This window comes from Plectropomus leopardus, chromosome 4 (assembly GCF_008729295.1).
Source record: "Plectropomus leopardus isolate mb chromosome 4, YSFRI_Pleo_2.0, whole genome shotgun sequence".
NCBI lineage: Eukaryota > Metazoa > Chordata > Actinopteri > Perciformes > Serranidae > Plectropomus > Plectropomus leopardus.
The window spans coordinates 5,611,595-5,633,207 of NC_056466.1; the positions used below are offsets into that span (position 1 = coordinate 5,611,595).

Sequence of the window (21,613 nt, forward strand, 5' to 3'; positions counted from 1 at the left end):
AGTGGCAACAAGCACTTCCGTTCAAGAGCAGGAAAATGATAGACCTTTTTAAAAAAAAAAAAAATCTCAATGTTACACTGACATAAACACTTAAATACACACACTTAAACACATAATAATTGTGAAGTTCGTTTATTTTTCTTTAATTTTTTTCATGTAGAATTCTTCTGAACCCAGAGGCGCGTGGACAGCATCAGACCACTAGATGGAGACAAAGAGATCGTTTTGTTAGTGTTGACACTTTCCATCAGTTAATATTGATCATGTGAAATTAAAGTATAAATAAATAAATAAATAAAGACTTCTTTCAATTTAATGTAATTAATACTACTGTAATGTTTTCCTTTACTTACAGCACAATGCTCATTATAAATTCATATCACATGGCTTACCCAAAAGGGACTACCAAATTAATAGATATTAATTTTCTGTGTAAAGAAAACTGACCCAGGTCCCTCATATTAAAGTTGGAGGTTTTGCAGGCATAACCTAACAATCTCAGTTATTTCATGTTTTTCAAGTATTTTAGGGTACATCTTTGTTTGGTATTTCTAAACGTTTAAATTATATAGTAACGTATAACTAAACATATCACTTGTGTTGTCCTCTTTTGTTTATGACCTCCTGTTTCAGTATTCTGCTGCTTTGTGTCCTCAGTGTCCAGACTGATCGAGGAAGCAGCGTTTAGTTTTTATGCACCACATTTCTGTAGCAAACTCCAAAAAAACTGCAAGTCTGCTGCAACTCCAAGTTCTTTTAAATCAAGACTGAAGACATTTCTCTTTCCCTTTAATTAAACTGAATACTCACTCATTTCTTCCACTGCACTACAACTTTTTCCATTTTATACCTATCAGTATTTTTTAGCTCATTTTCAATTCTCTGGCCCTTTAAAAAAAGTTTTATTTGCATTCAGATGTCTTTTGTGTTTCTTTTGCACTTTGAATTGCCTTGTTGCTGAAATTCGGTATATAAAAAAACTTGCCTAGTTTGTCTGTTTCATAACATCATACTCGCACAAATTCAGAAAGTGTCTCTAAGGGTTTGGAAATAAACTCTCGCAAACAAACAAACTATTGATGAACTCATGTAAAGTGTAAAGAGGCTGCCAGCACAGTGTTCAGTCAGAGAGAGTCTTTATCAGCGGTGGGCTCGTCATCAGCGATCAGCAGCAGCCAGGAGGTCTTTATCTGTGAGACGACAGCAGACTGCCTCTGCCCCACGTCTGCAGATAAACAGCAGCTCGAAAATAATCACCTTTCACACACAGGTCTTCTCAGAAGTCAGAGCTACATGTCCTCACACCGACCTGCACATGTGTGTGTGGAGTGTGTTAAAACTATTAGACGTTTTAGCTAAAAAAGGGGGATGAAGTTTAAATTTCAGACTTAAAAACTAAATAACGAGCTGTATAACTTGTTGGTGTGTTTGTTTATGAGCTAAACTAACCTGTTCAAGGGTTTACTATTATTTACTTATATTTTATTAAATGTCTGTAATAAAAGATCGTACACAGTTCTACTCAGATCTCTTTGTAATGGAACATTATAAATAATAAAACATGTTATTATTCGTGGTTCACACACCATATTTAAATGAAATGTGCACACACTTCACTGCACATGCACCAACACACTCTATCTCGTAAAGCACGCTCTGCCACAGAGCACAGAGGCCAGACATCTGATAGCAAAGTTAACTTGTGAATGAAAAATAACACAGAGAGCTGTGAGCTACTCTGCAGTCGAGGGCTAAATTTGCAGCATTTTTTTTAAACTTCTAGTACATATTTAAGTGGCATGAATAATAGTTCAATTTAATTTCATTTGTTAAGATGACTTCTTTTAATTTTTGTAGTTTTTATTGTGATAAATCGTTGCAGTATCCTGATACGTTTTTTTATTCTTCCATCTTCAGTTGGACTTAAGCTATTCATTTCCTGTTTAATCGTCAAGGAATTACAAAAAAAGTCACCCTGATTACATTTATTTTACATAAAAATGGGCGAAACACGTCCTCCTTGATTTGTCTCAGAAAAAGTTGTTCGGTTTAGTTTAGGTCCGAGAGTCTGAGGGAAAACCGTACAGGATGAAGCTGAATTTGGGAAACTTTTTTTATGGGACTGTAACTGAACTGCTGATTGTTTTGTGTTTATTCTCTGCAGAAAATATGTTAAACTGATGACATTAGAAACAAACCAATCTTATTTATAATTTATTCAATATAAAACACAATTATTGTTTGAATCATCATTATTATGTGATTTTCTATTACGACATTACAGCTACGGCTGAGAAAATACTTTCCTAAATGACTTTTTCTTTATTTGGGATATAACTGGTTAAAGCTCGACTTTGAGACAGTAAAAGAAAAATGACAAAAATAATATCTCAGATAAGAGAGATGGCTGTCTTGATGAGAAATTAAATGGAAACTGACTTGGAACTTGATGTTTTCTTTTTATTTCTTCTTCTTGTTTATTTATTTCCCTAAAGCACTTGATTTTGTCTTGATGTGTATTTACCAAAACAGCTGGGAAACAGAGTATTTGTTATTGTTTTTTTAAAAACCTGTGGTTGACCATTTAAAAAAAAGGAAAAAAAAAGAAAAGATGATTGTGGCTTTAATCTTAGCATTACCATCACATCTATTTAACCCTTTGAAACCTGAGCAAATTGGTTTGATTTATTTCAAAAACATGGGGAGAAGGCAACGAGCAACTTAACAACACATGGCCTAAAAATTAACAAAAAAAATGAGTAAAAACAAAGTTACAAGAAAAATATCTAAGAAAAAAATCAATAAAAAAGAGTAAAGAACACATACAAACAAGAAAATGGTCTTTAAAAAAATGCTGAAAATTAAAAAAAAAATTGTGACATGATTGATAATATACTTTTAATAGAAAAATATAATAATAATATATATAGCTTTCTGGAGGTTTTTCCCTATTTTTTTTTTAATTATTTTCTAATAACGCTCTCTTCTTTGTAAAAAATAAAATTTTAAGTATTTTTTGTCACTTTTTATAAATTTCTTACAATTTGTGAGATATTCCTTACCATTGCCTTTTCCCCGTGTTTTCAAAAGAAATCTAACCAATTTATTCAGGTTTCACAGAGTTAATTATTGTTCTGGATATGAGAATGAAGAAGAGTCCTAAAGAACAGGAATACGGTGAGTTGTGGTTTGATAGTTTCTTAGTGATTGTAAATGAACAATTTAAGAAATTAAAAAAAAAAAAAAAAAAGCAGCGGCCAGCAAAGTAACTCACGTTTACGCTCCACCTCCTAACGGTCCAAAGCTACATGAAAACTAGAGATTTGAAGTTGGACCTGCAGCTGACAGAGATAGACAAGAGAGAGGAGCGAGAGATAGCAGGGGAGGAATGGAGAAAAGGAGGCAGCTTTAACAACCCGTCTCTGCGGCCCGTTAGCACTGAGCGGACTGTAACTGGGATGAGTGGCCTGGTGAGCTGGGGTTTGACTTTCTGTTAGCTGGGCTGAAGACGGTCATGTAAAGAATAAAAAGCAAAAAAAAAAAAAAAAAAATTGACTTTTGTCACTACCACTGACATTTGGCTTCATATCAAAGTGCTTGATGGCTGTTACACAGGCTGTGCTCCCTTCCTTCAGCTCCTTCTCCAGCCTCAATCAATCCAGCGTCAATATGAAAGTAAGTATAAAGTTTACTTGTGATTTATACACAGGAACAGATTTTTTATTTTAAGTCTTTATCATTGTGCTCATTATTTGTACATTACACTGATAAATTCTGATTTATTTACTGACAAACGTGTCAGTCAGCACTATAATGCTGAACTTGTATTTCGTCTTGTTTAACTGGAGACAACTGTGGAGGTTAATTGCACTAATTGCAAGTTGCTTCAGACAAATCATCTGCTAATGTTACGTAAAAAAGTGCAATGTGACTAATAATCGGAAAAAGGTCTGAGGAGGTGAAATGTTAGCGTCGTGTAGGCTGATTCAGTTCATATTTTTAAGGACAGGTTGACATTTTATTAAATAGTGTTTTCATGATACTGGAATTTCTAACTTCGATAAATACCTTGAAAATACTGATATTTAACTCCATTTTTAAATCTAAGGGAAAATATTTATTTAAGGGTATAACTTTTTGAAATTTTTATGAAAATAAACATAAATATAACAAGACTAAAACATGACAAGCTCTTTTATTTTCTTGGTTTGTGGCAGAGAATCAGGGTAAGATTTAAGACTTTTTAAGACTTTTTTTTTACACCACCTGAAATGGAACTGAAAAAAAAAATGAACTGACATCAATAACTTTGGATTTGATGACTTTTTTTGGTCAAGCTGAATAATTTGATGTCATTAGATGAGTTAGATGTCAAATGCTGAAATCTTTCAAACTTTCTAGTGAGCAACACGAGGCAAACAATGACAAAAAGTAATCATATATGTATACATTTCTTAAAAGAAGCATTTTTCATCTGATGGGATGCTGTAAATGTATAGAGGTGTTGTTTGCACCTCTATCCTGTTTGCATGGCATTAAAGTCGGTATCTTTAAAAAATTGAGATTTTTAGATGCAACATCAGAAAAAAAAATCCTAATATCCTACCTACAGTGTCTAAGCATTTTTAAGACATTTGAAGGATTAATTTAAGACATTTTATACCAATTAAAGCCTTATTTATAGATTTATGAATTGAAGACATTTTAAGACTTTTTTAGGATTTGTGAGAACTCTGGAGAACAGCTAAAAGACTAGTAAACTAACAATAAAAGAGTGAGAAAGCCCGGCTGGTAGTGCTTTATCGATGCTGCAGAAAGTGACTATTGGAACCGTTTTAAATATTCAGAATTGATGAGTAGCAATAAATCAATATTTTTGACAACACTAGTTTCAAGTCTACCTGACGTGCCGATATGTGCAGTGAAAGAGTTTTGGGTGACTGTGCTGTCCATCCTGGCCGCAATCTTTCTCCTTTCTTTTGTGTTTATACTGTAAATGATGGGGACAAATTAAGTTTTTATGAAAATTCCCACCGACAGCGTTTCCCTGCTGCAGTGGAGCAACTGTGACACAAGGCTGAAATTTTGTACTAAAAAGAAAATTTGTAAGATAAACAGGTGATGATTGAGTCATTAACAAAGTCTGCTAAAGCCTCGAATCAGCTTCAGATGATCTCTGAAATATGTTTTAACCCAAATGGACTGTAGATTTTGGGATCTCTTAATAAACAGTATAGATTAGACTCATCTCATAGAAATGCATGAAATGGACATGAGCTCTCCTATTGCATTACATGAGGGTTGGCATGAAATGTGTTAAAAGTGCATACTGACAGGGACTGATATTTTGTCGTGGTGGACACACAAATTAAAGAGTGAGAGAGTTTGCGTGGGACAGGTGGAAGGGGTGGCAGGTAGACCAAACAAACTTCTAATCAAGAGACAGCCTTTTGTGTCCTGTTTGAAACCAAAAGTCAAAGTATTTATGTGACTTTATGAACTTTAGAAACTTCGCAAAGTTTGTAAATTATGTCAATTAAGTCTTTAACGTAGTTATTTTAAACAAAATCATGATTGTTTTCCAAATCTTAAAGTGTTTTTCTTTCCCTAAACCTAATCAAACTGCGATCATTTCATAACCATTAATAGCATGTTTCTTACAAACAGTCCAAGTTTCAGACTTTGCACTGGCATTATTTTTGTGTTGCCAACACCTAATTTTAATGCATTTTGTGCCCACCACCAAGTACTGCATTGTTCAGGGGTCGTGTTCATTTCACGTATTTCTCAGAGGCTGTATTGAATGGACGTAAGGAATAATTTCAGCAACCAGTAATGCTTTCAGTGTACATGTGGACTATGTTGACACTGTCGTTGGTTAACAGTTCATCAGTTAACTGCAGGAAATATTTTTGATCATGTCGATGATCAGCTGGGTCTGGTAGGAGCTGCATAGCTAACACTGGCTGTAAACGCCAAATGACCGACACTGCAAGCGAACACCGGAGGTTCGGCGGTGATAATGTTTCCAAATGTTAACGCGGCTGTCCGGCTCTCTGACTGCAAAGCCAACAAAAGATCAAATAAAAGTCGAAATATTTATATTGCAAAAGATAAAAATTTCACCTCTAAATGCAAAGTGCTTTGAAATGAAGCAATAAGGCTCACTGCCGCCATGGACCGCCGGACTAAAGGAAACTGCTGGTTTTGGCTAATGGGTGTTGGCCTACCAAAAGCAAAATTCACCAAAGCTGACATCCCTACTTTGACTATTGTTTTAAGACAGACTTTAAAACAATCGTGAAATATCATTAAATGCAAAAGCAAAGTGCAGGATCTTGTTTTTCCAGGATGTTTTCCTCTGTGATCATTACTTTTCAACTCTTTTAACACCATGTAGGTGTGGAAGTCTGAGGACAACTCTCTCCCTCTGGACTCTCTCAGCAACAAACTGTCACCAAACAGCTCCGAGCAGCTGCAGGTCTCTCAGCAAATGGCAGAGGAGCTCCTGGATGATGACAGCAGAGGATCCTGGGACATTGACTTCCTGCTGTCTGACTGGAGCAGCCCATCGCCCGACCTCAACCCCTGTCTGGACAACAACGATCAACAGCTCCCACAGTTAGACCCAAGCACAGCTTACCAAGAGGCGGCCACGTTTAAGGATCGAGCAGGACAGGAGCACCTGCAGGTGAACGCTGGCTGCCTCATGGCCGAGCTCCTGGCGCCGGCTGAAACCACAACGTCAGTCCAGCCAGAGCTGTACCACCATGGTTATAATGACGAACAAGCAAGTCGGACTTCATTTCCCAGTCTACCTCATGTAGATCAGTTCGGCTTCCATCAAGGAGGCAGTGTGGAGAGGCACAACAGAGGCAACCTCACCAAAGTCTCACCATGGGACTTTAACCATTACTATCCCCAGCAGCACCCCTCCATGGTGGCCTTCACCGACAGCAGGTTCATACCAACTCAAGCTGTGACCCCTGACCCTCGACACTACAGCTACGTGCCACACTTCAACCACAACGCCAACTTGTACTCTGACTACACTCACAGCCAGGCCACCGGTCATCTGACCCTCCACCAGCAGCCCCTGCTGGTAGGACCACAGCTGCCCCCTGGTGGGGTGGAGGGGAAGCGCGGTCGGAGGGCGACGGGGAAAAAGAGGCCCGCCATCCATAGCTGTGAATACCCGGGCTGCAGCAAGACCTACACCAAGAGTTCACACCTCAAGGCTCACCTCCGCACACACACAGGTAAACGCCTCGGACTCCACCACAGAAACAAAGTCTGTCACAGCTAGTCTCAATTAGGGCCGCACGATACGAGCAAAACATGATAATGATGAATATTGCAATATTACTTATGATAAACAGATATTAAAAGGTAACTTTGGTGTTTTTTTAAACCTCAAACCTATTTTTCCATGTTTTAATGTCAAAGTGATGAATACAAACAATTACCTTTTTTTTTAATATTCCAGTATAAAGCGAGATCACTGCAGCCGGCAGCTGGGAAATGCAATTCCAGCCAAAACATGAGCACTGTAGATTTTAGTCCACTAGATGTGCTTGTTTTTGTCACTGATATGCTCAAAACTGTGAGTGTCTGAGAACATTATGGAAAGGATCCCTACTGAGAAACACACCAAACATAGTTAAAAAAACCCCACTAATTTAAGTACAAAGCCAGCATATTTTTACATCTAACTGGGGGAGTTGGTGGTTGTTGGAACAGGGGACAGAAGAGCTCAGATGGCTTTTGTGAGGTTTTATTTTAGCTTCTTCAACTCTGAATGAAGTGTGTTTTAAGATGACAAAATTACTGTTAAGTTAAATGTAGTTTGGTGTGTTGATAATATCAATTTTGGGACTGTTTCTGCTTAAACAAAAACGATTTTGCTGCTTAACAGAGAGGTCTATCTCTGTAGGGATCCTTTCCATAATGTGGTCACACACTTAGAATAATAATATGTAATATATTATATGTAATATTATATGAAAAAAACAACACTGCAGCCCTTTGCACCTTTATGGCTGCCTGACTTCTCTCAATACTGGACCAATTTTTAAAAAAATGTTCTTCTGATTAATCACTAAGACACAAAAAATTGGAAATAGGGTCCAGGTTGAAATATGCCAAGTCACCCTTTACAATTCTACAATTCTACAATTTCATTTAGCAGACGCTTTTATCCAAAGCGACGTACAAAGTGTACTCTGATCTGCCTTTCTACTGCTTTCTGTGTCCTGCTACAATACTACAAATTGCTTGTTGAATTAAAATAAAATATTACTTTCAGCATTCTTCTATTGCACAAATTGGACAAATGAAATGAACACAAAAGGTACCAATAAATCAACTAGTTGACATCACGATGATAATCTAAAAAAAAGCAATATATTGTGCAGCTCTTTAGTCTCAATATATGATTTATTGTATTTGCCGGTAATTTACCATCTGTGTTATTGTTTACTTTTCAGGGGAAAAGCCTTACCACTGTTCATGGGAGGGCTGCAGCTGGAAATTTGCACGCTCGGACGAGCTGACGCGTCACTTCCGCAAGCACACGGGCCAGAAACCGTACGAGTGTCTGCTATGTCAAAGGGCCTTCTCCCGCTCTGACCACCTGGCTCTGCACATGAAGAGACACAACTGATGCTCAAACACACAAACCACCTCCACTTAAACAAAATTAAAAGGTAAAAAACTTAGGATGATTTGGATTTTCTTTAAAATTTGAATTAACTATTTGTGACCCAAATCTGTACACTGAATGAACAGGTGAATGTGGGACTCAGTGAGCTCAGATATTAACTGAACATTTTCTTGTTATTAATTTGAAATCTGAACTTATCTGATTAAAAATAGATGCCCACATGGAGACTAATGCCATGACAGCTGACAACACAATCAGTAGTAGCATGGCATCACAAAGTATTGTGTACATAATGCTTCAAGGAGTTATATGATTTTTTTAATGTCTATTTGATATTTTTCAAAAGACAGATGAGATAAATCTAATTCAGAAGCTTTCGACACGAAGTTCTCTTTTTTTCCAAAGAAATGTGTGATATCCACTGCTTAAAATGTGACCATCAGGTCATAAATGCTTAATCAACAGCATTTTAAAGAGTACTCAACTGATGGAAAGTTTAAAAAGATATGGCAGAACCACAGACTGTAAAAAAAGAAGTGGACGCAGCCAACCTGATGTCCCCTTTTGGTATGTGGACTCCCATGCAGAAGCCTCGAGTTTGGCGTTTTGATGGTCGCCACCTTGTTTTTTGGACCCAGAAGTAACCATATTCAGATGTGCCAACCAAAGACTGTATATAAAGATGGACGACGGGTCCCTGCTTACCCCTGCAACGCTTAAGTGAAATCTTTTGCATGTGGCCACAGCCGTCTTGCGCTGGTGACATCATTGGGAGTCTGCGCTGTTGCGATCTCGCAAGCAGTCTCACTGAATGTGAATGCAAGGATTGGCTGACACAGCTGTCAATCATGGCAGAAAATCTCCTTTTTTTGAACTGAATAATTCATTATAACTGAACTTATACAACCAATCACTTGAACAAACATGAGGGTGATGAGAACTACCTTCAGCGACAGAAACCATCTTTGGGAAAGATGTATTTGGTGTGTACTTTGAGTTTTTAGTTTGGCCTATGTCCCATTCACTGACATGGAGGGGCGGGTTTTATGACCTATACTGCAGTCAGACAGCAGGGGGTGATCCAGATTGAAAAGCTACACTTTTGGGGAGATGTCGTGTTGTCCATCTTTATATACAGTTAATGGTGACGACTTGGAAAACATGGAACATCATGCTGTATTGAAGGAGACTTGCAACTAGTGATTGAGATCTAAAACTGAGGTCAAAAATCAAGTGAGAAGTAGGGTCATTTTTTTAGGGACCTGTATTTGTGAACAGTGGAGTCGCCCCCTGCTGGCCAAAAGACATAATGCAGGTTTCAGGCACTTGCACATTGGCTTCACTTCTCAGACCTGGAGACTACGTCCGCTTCTTTTATACAGTCTGTGAGGAAAACCAGAGATATCGTGGCACCTACATTACCCATAATGCAATTTGGCCACTGACAGTTCTGTTGGAGTTTCTGGTGTTTTTCTAATAGCAGCTAATGTAGCGTTGAGCCTCAGCCTCTAGCCTCAAATACAAGTGAGGAGAGAGGTCTGGTTAGCTCACTCTTTCTTCCTCCAAATCCTCAGATTCTTTTCATTTTCAAATTTGTAGTCCATCAGACACCAATGGACTCTCCAAGACTTAGCTGAAACAGGGGCACCCGCACATCTCCAGGGATGTATGTGGCCCTTTAATGTGGAAGTCTAGGTTTCAGCTTAGATGACATGAATTCAAACTGACCACTAGGTCATCATTAAGACATAACCTTGATGACTCAGACTTTCACAGTGAGGTGGTGGGACGTGTCTAACCCTAACCCTAACACACACACACACACACACACACACACACACACACACACACACACTCACAGAGGACCAGTACAAATGCACTCTCAGAATGTAAAGTTAGCACGCTTTCAGCAATAAGGGCAACTTAGATGACCTATCACTGGAAAAACTGTTGGCAACGTACAATTCTGCAAACCATGGAAAGCTTGCATTTCCACAATATTATGTAGCAAATACACTGACACTTTATGTATTAACAACGCTTTGGTTAATAGGTGATTAGGTGATTTGGTTATGGTAAGAAAAGATAATGTGCTTAAATCCCAGTTTGTGGCACACAATCACAGCTAGAAAAGCAGTGAAGTCTCTGTAAAAAAACAAACACTGTTTGTGCCTTAAAAAAGCCGCTGCAAAACAGTGACGGGTCACTACAAAACATCCAACATCTGTGCCTAAAAAGCCACTGAAAATAGCAATGATTCGTTGCATCACAACTGGTTTTGTTGTCTGTTGGTCTGGAACTGTGGTCTGCACTTTGACAGTTGACTCATCTAAGTCTCACCTAGCGTCACGACATCTACCATCCCCTCCACCTTTCAGTGACAAAGTCAGCTCGTATACTGCATCACTTCAGAAACATTCATCCATATGAAACTTGCAAATGTAACATTTGTGGTTTGCAGAAAGTTACAATGCCAACATTTGCTACTGGTGACTGGGCTGTAGACCTACACTGTGCACACTGTGGGAATGTCGACAGCAAACGTTAACACTAACAGAAGACCTATCAAAAAATGTGTGTAATACGGGTTATAATACAATACACAGTGGCATATCTTGTAGGATCTCATGGTCATGATTGCTTAAAAAAGATGCTCAGCTGTAGATGGTCTGAAATTTTTGTCAGATTTCCGTTATAACTTTAGTTATTTGTGATATTGAGTGTAAATAAACAGGGTTTTGCATTTTTGTCTGAAAACTTTATGTTTGTCTTTTTGGGGATTTTTAATTTAAGAAAAAACATATATATGCTTTTGTCTCTTGCGTCAAGCTGAAATTTAAACTGTAAATAGTCAGCATTATTCTGAGTTGTTAGATAATCTAAAAATGCAAGCAACATATTTATTAACATAATCTTTTATATCAACAGAAGATACTATATTATTGTACAGTGTTTTTTATTCAAAAAAGGGTGCTTTGTGTCTTTTAATTATTGTTTTCAGTGTCATCATTCTAATAAAGAGCTCTAATGCTGTAAAACTGTCTCCGAGTGTGACATGATTAAATCAGACGGCTGATCTTAATAATTACACCATTACACTAACCATGATTTTTCTGACTCAACATTTTAAGTGCTTTACTCAAAGATAAATCTATCTTGCATAAAGCAATTCATTAATTCTCAGATGCAGTGTCAGCCTTTGTCCTTTGGGTGGCAGCCCTCTGTTATAACATCAGCCCTCCTGCCTGCAGGCTTGTATCAGCAGGCTGCTGGCAGTTGTGTCTGCAGTGTTTCTAATCTGGGTGAGGTTAGAATCTGTTTATGTAACTCGGTACTCACTGAATCATCCTGATTATGTCAGATGATGGAGATCGTCATCACATTACGGAGCTCCCTCTCTCTCTAGCTCTCTCGCTGATGAACACTTGCACTGACATGCACACACCCTCAGGAAAGACAAACACTGAAAAGCAAACACACAGTGTTAGAGAAGCTATTTTAAAAGCATAACTTTGCAAGCTACCAACTTCACACAGGAAGAGCTGAACTACAGCAAAGTAACCCAGGGGAGGAATGTAGTTTGGTTCACTAAAGCTGCTTAATAAAGGTTTAAACTACTTTGTAAGCAAAGAAGATAAAAAAAATACATGTGGTATGAAGTTTTTACAAAATATAACACAAAAAAAATCTAATCAATTGAGTTTATTGCAAAAAATATCCAGTTATTCACAGTTCAAAGTTCTGCAAAATCTCATAAAGTCCTTTTTTTTTCCAACCATAGATTTTTTCTATGTCCCTTTCAAGCTATGGGCAGAGTTGTTTGTAGTTTCACTAGTCAGCTACACAAAAAATGTCAAAAGAAGTAATTTGACTGCATGGATCACTATGCAAATGTGTATGTAGTTGAACTATCAGCAAGCTATTCAAAATATAGTTAAGCTGTATGTAATTAAGCACTATGAATGTAGAAATGAATTTGCATGAACTTGTAAACAAAGTTGGAATAAAAAAAGGTTTTTTAAACTGTAATATCTTTATTAACAGAGTTGTTTCAGTTGAACAAAACATGTCAGGTGAAACATTGCAGCATGTCACGTGTTTTGGTATAGCACCAATAAAATACAACAAAATCCCAAAAATGTAATGCATCTCATTGCATTTTAAGTTGACATTTTGCTGACAACATTACCATTACTTCAAGGTGAATAAAATAGAGGGCAGTTTGTTTGTAGTTTGAAGTATTTGTCACAAATTTTACACATTGCATTCATTCCTCATCATGAGGACTCAGCCTGTAAAATCAGTTGTATAATGTCTTCTGTGACTCTGGGAGGAGCTTTCTGTGGTCGGAAGTTAAGTCTCCTAACTCTATGGAAGTGCACTGAATTTTTGGAGTAGCCCTTTTCAACCCAATCCAAAAAATGGCATTCTACATTTCTGCAAACTAGAGATAAATTTGATTAATTAATTAAATATCATGCAGATTTGTTGGAACTTATTTTTTTCCGCAGCTCTGTGTTTGAGGTGTGGAAAGATTTGGGTACACTTCGCAATGGTTCGGAAAAGATCATGTTACCTTATTTTCACAATTGCAATCCCACATGGAAATGCAGGGATGTTTCTGCAAAAAACAACTGCTTTTCACGGCACAATCCGTGGTGGAAAAACAGCAACTTGTCATACCTATTTAAGGCAAAAAAGCCCCCCCCCCAAACAGCTGCTGCAAAAGCATCAAATACTTGCTAAAGTCAGCTGGTTTAGGTGTTTGTTGGTCTCAGTGGTTTGCAGTGATCTCATCTCCTCTGGGTGACACGGTGCACCATCTACCATCCCCTCTACCTCCCAATGACAAAGTCAGCTCATATACTACATCCCCTCTGAAACGATATGATACATATGAAACGTATAAATATAACATACTTGTGGTACAACATTTTTTGTGGTGACTGGTCTGCCCTTTGAGAATCTTTTAACAGGTTTTACAGCAATATCTTTTTAAGGATTGTAACAGGTTTAATGGTTTAATAGGATTTATCTATCTATTCCTACTTGGCCCAAAGGCAGACAAGTATAAGCACTGATTTGGAGGTGCAGCGATTAATCTTGGAACACGTCTCCTCTTTGGTGCACTGTCAGGGCTATGATTGGCCTCTTAAATCCCATCATCCAAGATGGCACGAAATCAGACAAGAAGGGAAGCAAGCTTGCACTGCACACGCACATCACCATCACATTAGTGCCCAGCTCCCTGCCAAATATACACGCATGAGGTAATGCTGATAATTATAGTGCAGCAGATATACTCCCTGGCCATTAATAATCTGTTATCCACTGAGACTGCGCTCACATAACAAGACATTACACTTCATAAATCCACAACCCCTCACTGACAGGTTAGAGATAGTTATGAGGCTCCGTTTGCAGTGCGAGGTTATTTTAGTGGAGCATTTGTGGGTAAATGATTTGGGATTTAAAGTTGATGCGAGGACAGAGAGGCAGGAGAACTGACCTGGTGTGCCCCGAAAATAAACAATGAAACTCTTAAACACATTCTGCTTCCACTTTCTAGTTCCTCCTTCCCTGTTAACATTATGTAATACTTCCAGAGAATGTAATATGCAGGCATTATGCATTCATGGCAACACTCAACCGTCAACTATTTGCAAAACAAGCACTGAAGCATGAACAAGACGTTAAATATTAAGCTATGAAATGTTTTTGTTTCCCTTTTATCTGAGCGGCTAACTGGGTCAAAGGTGAAAACTGTCATTATGATGTTTTTGACCAGTTCAAGGGTTACAATCTGAATGCCATAAACAATTCCAACAATACAATGTGTACTTATGCACTGGGTTTATTTCAGCACATGACAACTGCTTTGTAGATTTGTATGCTTCATTGTTTGTAAATCCTCACCGCAAGATGGAAAATTGTTCATATAAACAACTCAAAACAACATTACTTCATCATTTTCCACGAGAGAGATCACCATATTTTCTTTCTCCCTGCAACCCACATATTCAGTTGGGAGAACCATGTTTCATCAACATGGAAAAACAAAACAATAACTTGAACGTTAAGCAGCTGAAAGAGGGTTTTTGGGGTAAAGATGAGTAACTCAAGGAATACTTTAGACCCAAAATGAGCCTGTGTGTATCAGTTACTCTCCCCCTGTTACGTTGAATCTGGAAAGAAGACTTTGTTTTTCTTTTATGCCTTAATGGTAACCGAAGAATCCAAAACCAAGAAAATTCTTGATGTTTAAAAGTCAAGAGAATGCATTTAACAATATCAAAACTATATAATCATAATCATTTTAAGTAGCCTCCATATTCAAGAGCTTGCAATAAAGTGATAAAGAGTACTCGAGTACTTAAAAAAATAAATTTAAAGTAAACATATAAATCATCTGACAACAGAAAACAAGTGCAATTTGAACTTCATTTATTTAATATCCAAGCTTCAATTAGCCTATGAAACAAAAAACTAAAAGTAAACATAAGAAAAATTGAAAAAACTCAAAACTGTGTCAACTGGAGAAATGAGGTTTTTATGAGAGTTTGTTAACTGATGTTTTGATATACTTTTGCTGCCATTAAACACAGTCTGCTTTGATTGCAATTCATCAAGAATTTTCTGCTTTTTTTGATTCTCTGTTCACCGTGGAGACGTGCCAGAAAGACAAAGCTTTCTTCACCAATTCAAAGCAACACTGAGCTAATATACAAATGATCATTTGGGGGCTGAAATACTCCTTTAAAGTCCCTTTCTCTGTACAGAGAAATACAGATGAGTATGACTTTTCTGTGCACAGTGCAGAGAGTATACGGTCATGTCTGAGGAACAGATTTATAAGGATTTATTGTCATCTAGCAGTGAGGGCTGCAGATTGCAACATGCTGAAACTTCTCCTGGTCAGAATTCCTTCTGAGGTCATTATTTTAGGGTTTTACCAGGAGCAGAATTAAACGCAGAGGTCTTTCCCTCTCCAAAACAAACAGACGCCGGTGGTTAAAACCAAGAAAAACACTGAGTAGAGCAGTTTCACATAAAAAAAGTGTTTTTATGACACTCTTGTTGCAGAGGGGCTGCTAACTATAGTGGCCAAATCGAAAACCCAACTCTATCTAAAGCCAGTGTTTGGTTTGTCCTGTCTGAGCTACTGTAGAAACATGACATGGTCATCTCCATAGATGAGGTCCTGCCCCCTATGCAGATATAAACGGCTCAATCTAAGTTAATAAAAACACAACAATTCTTATTTTCAGGTAATTTTACACTAAAGAAAACATGCATATTCTATATGTTCAACATCTGCCATATATCCCCCTAAATCCTACACACTGAACCTTTAAAAAAGTGATTTGCATAACTGCATACAAACCAAATGATATTAAGACTCAATATTTAAACACCTACAGCGATCATGGACATAAAAATGCTAAAAACAGTTTCAGCTAACTGAACATAGTCCATTCAGTGCAAACACTGTCATTCAACTTCCCACAAACATAGTATTGTTTATCCTCCAGCAGGCGCAGACACACTGTAACATCCTTTGTGTATGTGTGTGTGTGTGTGTGTGTGTGTGTGAACACAGCAGAACAACACTGTCACTGAGAAGAAGTGGGGGCATCTTTGTCACAGCAGAGCAACTTCAGTTCACCAAACAAACTTCAGCGCGCACACACAGCCACAGGGAAACCCACACTCAGACAGTCACTGTACAATATATCGTAGCGTTAATATTTCAGGAGCTCTGCCTCTCAAGTGAGCATCTGTAAATGGATTTCCCCTGCATTATTAAACCCTGCTACTTCAGGACTGCACTGATTCTAGCTGTCAATCTGAGATTTCTATTCACAGTATGGATCCATCCAGTATGAGCTGACTTTATGATTAGGAGATGGCGGGGCTTGGCACCTACAGGGCGAAACATCTGCCAAGCTGCAGGCCACTGTTTTGAGACCAGCAAGCAATGAGATTGCATTTTTTAGCAGGTCATTGTTCTACTTTCCAGCTGCTTTTTGGCCACCAGCATATCTGTTTCCAGCAGATACAGTGCCACAAAAGGCAGTTTTTTTTAACAAGACAACGCTGTGTCTCTAGCCGGGACTGCGCCACCAAAACCATGTTTTTTAAGCCAAAGCATGATCTTTTCTTAGCCATAACCAGGTGTTTTTTGTGCCTTAACCTAACCACACATTAAACACAGCGTTGTTGAAACTTGAAGTGTAAACAAGTCTGCTACAGTCAAGTCAAGTCATTTTTTTTTTTTTAAAGAAGAAATTTCGAATTAGTTTTTGTGCAGGGTATAATGATACAGAGCCGCATCTCATCCATATGTGTCCATATGTTTTACAAATTTTGCTGGTATTGATACTTCAGAAGGAAAGTTAACCTTTTGTCTTACCCTCACTCTCACTCAATCTCTCACTCTTGTAAAAAAGAAAGAATATTTGAAGCTCAATCCTGTAAAATAGCTTTTCAATAAATAATAAATATAGCGACTTCTGATCAACCCAAATCAATTTCAGGTTTAAAATAACAACTTTCGGTCAGACACCACCCATTTTCTGTTTAATTCTCACCGACTTCCAGTTTAAAACTCCATTCATTTGGATCCGGATATAGTTAACGGTATACTCACTCATCCCTAGTATCCGCCACATACAAATAAGTACAAATATGGCTGGGTGTTATGGCTTTAAAGTAATATCATGATATTTTTAGGCTACATCACTACACACAATATATCTCGATATTTTGAAATCTCCTCTAAACTATGGTAAACTACTAAAATATAAAAATTAGTAAATAAACTACAGTTAAAAATAAAGTAGCTACTGCAATAAAATAAAATTACATAAACTTCTGTTACTATAAAGTTCAATAAAACACTGACGGCCCTTCATGCAGCAGGAGAGGTAAGAATATCCAAATAACTCGTCCAGCAGAACAAACGTCGGTTCTCGCTCTGAGGTCAGTCTTGCCTCAGCTAATTTAACACATTTCACTATAAATGTGTGTGGATTTATTGACCGCACTGTTTGTTTGCGATTACATAACCTCACAAAATGGGAATCTTGGCCTGATGTCCAAAAGCAGGATGAGGATTAGAGTGGTGAAAGCTGCTGCAGTGCCGAGACTGTCAAGAGGGACTGCGAGTCCAAGTGGAACGAGGGATGTAAAAAGTAGAGAGAGAGACAGAGGGAGGGCGGGGGAGAGAGCCGATTCTCCTGATTTGAACTTGGGCACGCACACAAAGTCAAACAAGGCCAGTGTCTGCTCTACACTCAGGCAGTCAAATACTTTCTGCCTTTGTTTTGCAATGAAGCTTCACATAGGCATGAAGGATTATGTGAATTAAAATGTTGCGGTACTGCGTTTCTTATCGTAACCAACTGAGTGCATCCTTGAACTCGTAACAAACATTTTAAATCAATTTTCCCAGCATTGTACATTTCAGCAAACCACAATATGTTGCATTTGTACATTTCACACATTCTATCAACATTTCTAAGGTGACGCAATATATGAGCTGACTAACGCTGGGTTCAAATGTGGTCGTGTTTACTGTGTTCACGAGAAGACTCCATATGAATGCCCAGCTCTCTGCATGTCCAAGTGGACATTTTCTGAGAGCTCAGAATTCACGACATCGTGTACGCGACTTCCCATATCATTAACACAAGCTTACTAGTTCCATTTGAACGTTGCTTTTGTCAGTGGGACGTGGAGGGGACGGTGGATAGCGTGTTACCTAGGTGAGGTGCCTGCCAGGCTGCAGACCACTGTTAAAAACCAACAAACAACAAAACTAGCTGTTTTTTAACAAGTAATCACTGTGTTTCCAGCAGCCCTTTAGCTACTAAATGTGAGTGTTTTTTAGTGACTCATTGAGTCATCAAGTCTGTCCAATTGTGTCCAGAGGCATTTTGATCTAAAGCTGTTGATAAAACCCCTCGAAAATCAAAAATGAATTCAGAGGTTCCAGTCTGACAGTTTAACAGATACTGCAACGCCTTTAACAGTGAGGATTCATTCACTGTGAGCGAGCAACAAACAAACAGCTATCCAGTTCATATTTCACTAATATTTCCAAGTTGCACTGGTGTTCTGTGGTTGTTAAATGTGAAAAACACAAACACAAATACAAACACACACCTCAACTGCTCACACTGCCACTACTACCACTCATTAAGTTACACTGTTACTGTTAAACATGATGATTGATTCACCGTATGCTGGAAACAAACTAACAGCTCTCCAGTTCATATATTAATAGTACTTGCAAGTCACAGTGGTGTCACATGGTTGAAAAATGCGACTAAATATTTACGGTCTGGAGCTCTGCAAAAGTCCTGCTTTGTGTCTGTGTGTCTGTGAGAGGCTGAGAGCTGTTGAAGAGAGAGAGAGAGAGAGAAACAAAATGCTAGTGGCTTAAAAAAAAAGTAACAATTTATCCTCGATGTTCACCATGTAGCACGTGGAACAGGCTGTGACACCTATATTATATACGATATACTGCCTACCACTCGGCCACTATGTCTCAACTATTGGATGGATTGTCATTAAATTTCATTCAGACTTTCATGATTGGCAGAAAATAAGTTTTCATTTGCCCCTAGCATCACTAGTAAATTCTCGTGTATTCACACATTTTTTAGTGAAATGTCTCAACCAGAGTTGGATTGATTCAGATTCAATTTAGTGACGTTATAGACATTCACGTTCTTGATGACTTGTACAAACTTTGGCAATCTAACTTTTCATCTCGTGCCACCATAAGGACAACATTTTAATTTGTTCAGCGTTTTGGTTTCTCATCAACTTCAGTTCTACTTTGTTTAACATGCAAATATGAAAGTCATTCCAAAACTTCCTGAACGGAGATTGTGAATGTGGTAAACATTATACCTGCAAACCTTCAACATGTTTGTATTGTTACAGTACTGTGAGCATGTTGGTGTGTTTGTAAACTCGCAGTCATGTTTGGGAACCTTTGAGAAGCGCATCCTGGAAAAATGTTTCTAAAGTCAAATCTTGTATCAAGACAATGAGATTTCATTGTGGCCAAAGTTGATTTTCTGTAGAAACAGATGAAATAATCTCAGCCATGAAGTAAGATGGATATTTTTTGCAGTGTAGCCCCATGCCCCATGCAGCTGCTAACATTTCTGGGAAAATACTTTCCGAAAAGAGGTAACCTTGAAAACAGTCGGCAGGAACTTAAGTCAAAATGTTTCTTTTAATCTAATTTGTTGGCAGTACATTCAGCTAAACCTCAGGACAGCAGTACAGTTTTCTCTCTACTAAATTTCACCCCAAACAGTCTCAGAGTCTGTGTACACCACTGTGTGTTATAGACCTGCACCAATATGCTCAAACTGAACTGTGAAGGTCGCAGAAGCAGGTCAATAGTGACACTGTTGTTACTAACAGGTCCTGTGTAAATCCAAGAGTGAGAAGTTATCAGTTGCCTTGTTTTGGAGAAGCTGGTGAGGTTGACACAGAGACAGAGAGTCCTGTGTGAAGCACTTCCATGTGCAGTGAGGAAGTATCAGTGACCAGCAGATCGCTCATGGAACAATGTTCCTTTTTTCTGTGCGACCTCACCTCAACTGAACTTCCAGCGCTGCACAGTCCTCATACGCTCTCTCTCTATATTACGTAACAATTTTCTTTTCCATTTACACTATCAACTGGCATTCAAGTGACTCACTGTGCAGCACTTTATATCCATCATCTACAAAACAGGATTATAAAATTTAGATATTAACTCACCGGTGCAGTAAAACAGTGCTGAGCATCTTTTGTTGTTCAACAGCGAAGCCAACAGTCTCTGAAAACAGAGAACATACACCGATTAAGTGACGTAACACATACTCACATGTCTATTTTGACATATGTGTCTGATAATCTAATGTTGTGACTGAAATAAAAGAATAATTCTATATGTGTTTGTAGAGAAACAAACCTTGAACTCATGTTGCTGGTGCTCACTTGTGAAGAGCAAATGAGGACACCCCGAGCCACCATGACTGCCGGCAACACAGACCTTTATAAACTGGATGACGGAATAACAGAAGGAGAAAACAAAAACCCTTTTAGTACACGAGGTGTTGACTGGAGGAGATATTATCTTTACGGTGTTGAAACTGCAAGAGATCCTTTTTTTCTGCTCAAAACTTCAACAACTTCAGTAAAAAAACTGAATCAAAACATTAAAACTTCAATGACCACCAAACTCCCAGTCAATAGCTGAAAAGCCCATCTGACTCTGTTTACGGATAACACTGTTAGAGAATTTAGTATCAAATTACAAAACTGAGTCAAACATATTGAATAATTTAATGTGATCACTTCAAAAACCTTAAGTTTTCTGTAGTTCCATCATCAGGTGAAAATTTTGATTTTTCCAGGGGACTGTTCTTTACTTATCATAGAAGGGGGTGGCTATAGTGTTACTTCATTTTTTTGTTTTTTTTCTTGAACTTCCCTGAGTGACCTGAGGAAAATCCACAACCTTCCCTCTACCATAAATTGTTTTTAGATATTCCCTTTTAATATTATTAATATCTTATTATTTTTATTATTAATATGATCTTGTCATGCATGCTAATTAGTTAGAGCAAACTGTTTATGTTTGGCAACAGTTTTAATAAGACATGAAAAAGAAAGTGATTTTGTTGAAATATCAATATTTTTAGCTCAGACTTGATTATGTTTTTTTTATAATGGAGGTGTTTGTCCCACATAATGTGTTCAAGGACCGTCAGAAATGTGAAAATTCACAATAATGTCATTTAATTACAGTTTGTGGCTGTGATAAATTGTGTAATTTTGGTGATTTAAAACAAAAATCAAAAATCAGTAGTAAAATAAATATAATCATTTCAAGTAGACTGCCCCTCTCTAAAGCCAATTTATGAAGTCCCTTCTCAGTGC

General features: G+C 37.8%; 1 protein-coding gene and 1 long non-coding RNA gene across 2 annotated transcripts; one reads left to right on the forward strand and one right to left on the reverse strand.

Moving 5' to 3' along the window:
- Positions 1-154: 154 nt before the first annotated feature.
- Positions 155-20,509, reverse strand: LOC121942474. Its single transcript, XR_006105812.1, has 3 exons — positions 20,450-20,509; positions 12,002-12,125; positions 155-201 (listed from the first exon to the last, which is right to left on the reverse strand). It is a non-coding gene; the product is annotated as an uncharacterized LOC121942474 (long non-coding RNA).
- klf1 (Kruppel-like factor 1 (erythroid)) lies at positions 3,470-8,676 on the forward strand. Its single transcript, XM_042485692.1, has 3 exons — positions 3,470-3,675; positions 6,401-7,259; positions 8,487-8,676. The coding sequence occupies exons 1-3, from the start codon at positions 3,601-3,603 to the stop codon at positions 8,660-8,662; spliced, it is 1,110 nt and encodes a 369-aa protein (XP_042341626.1). The 5' UTR covers positions 3,470-3,600; the 3' UTR covers positions 8,663-8,676.
- Positions 20,510-21,613: the final 1,104 nt, after the last annotated feature.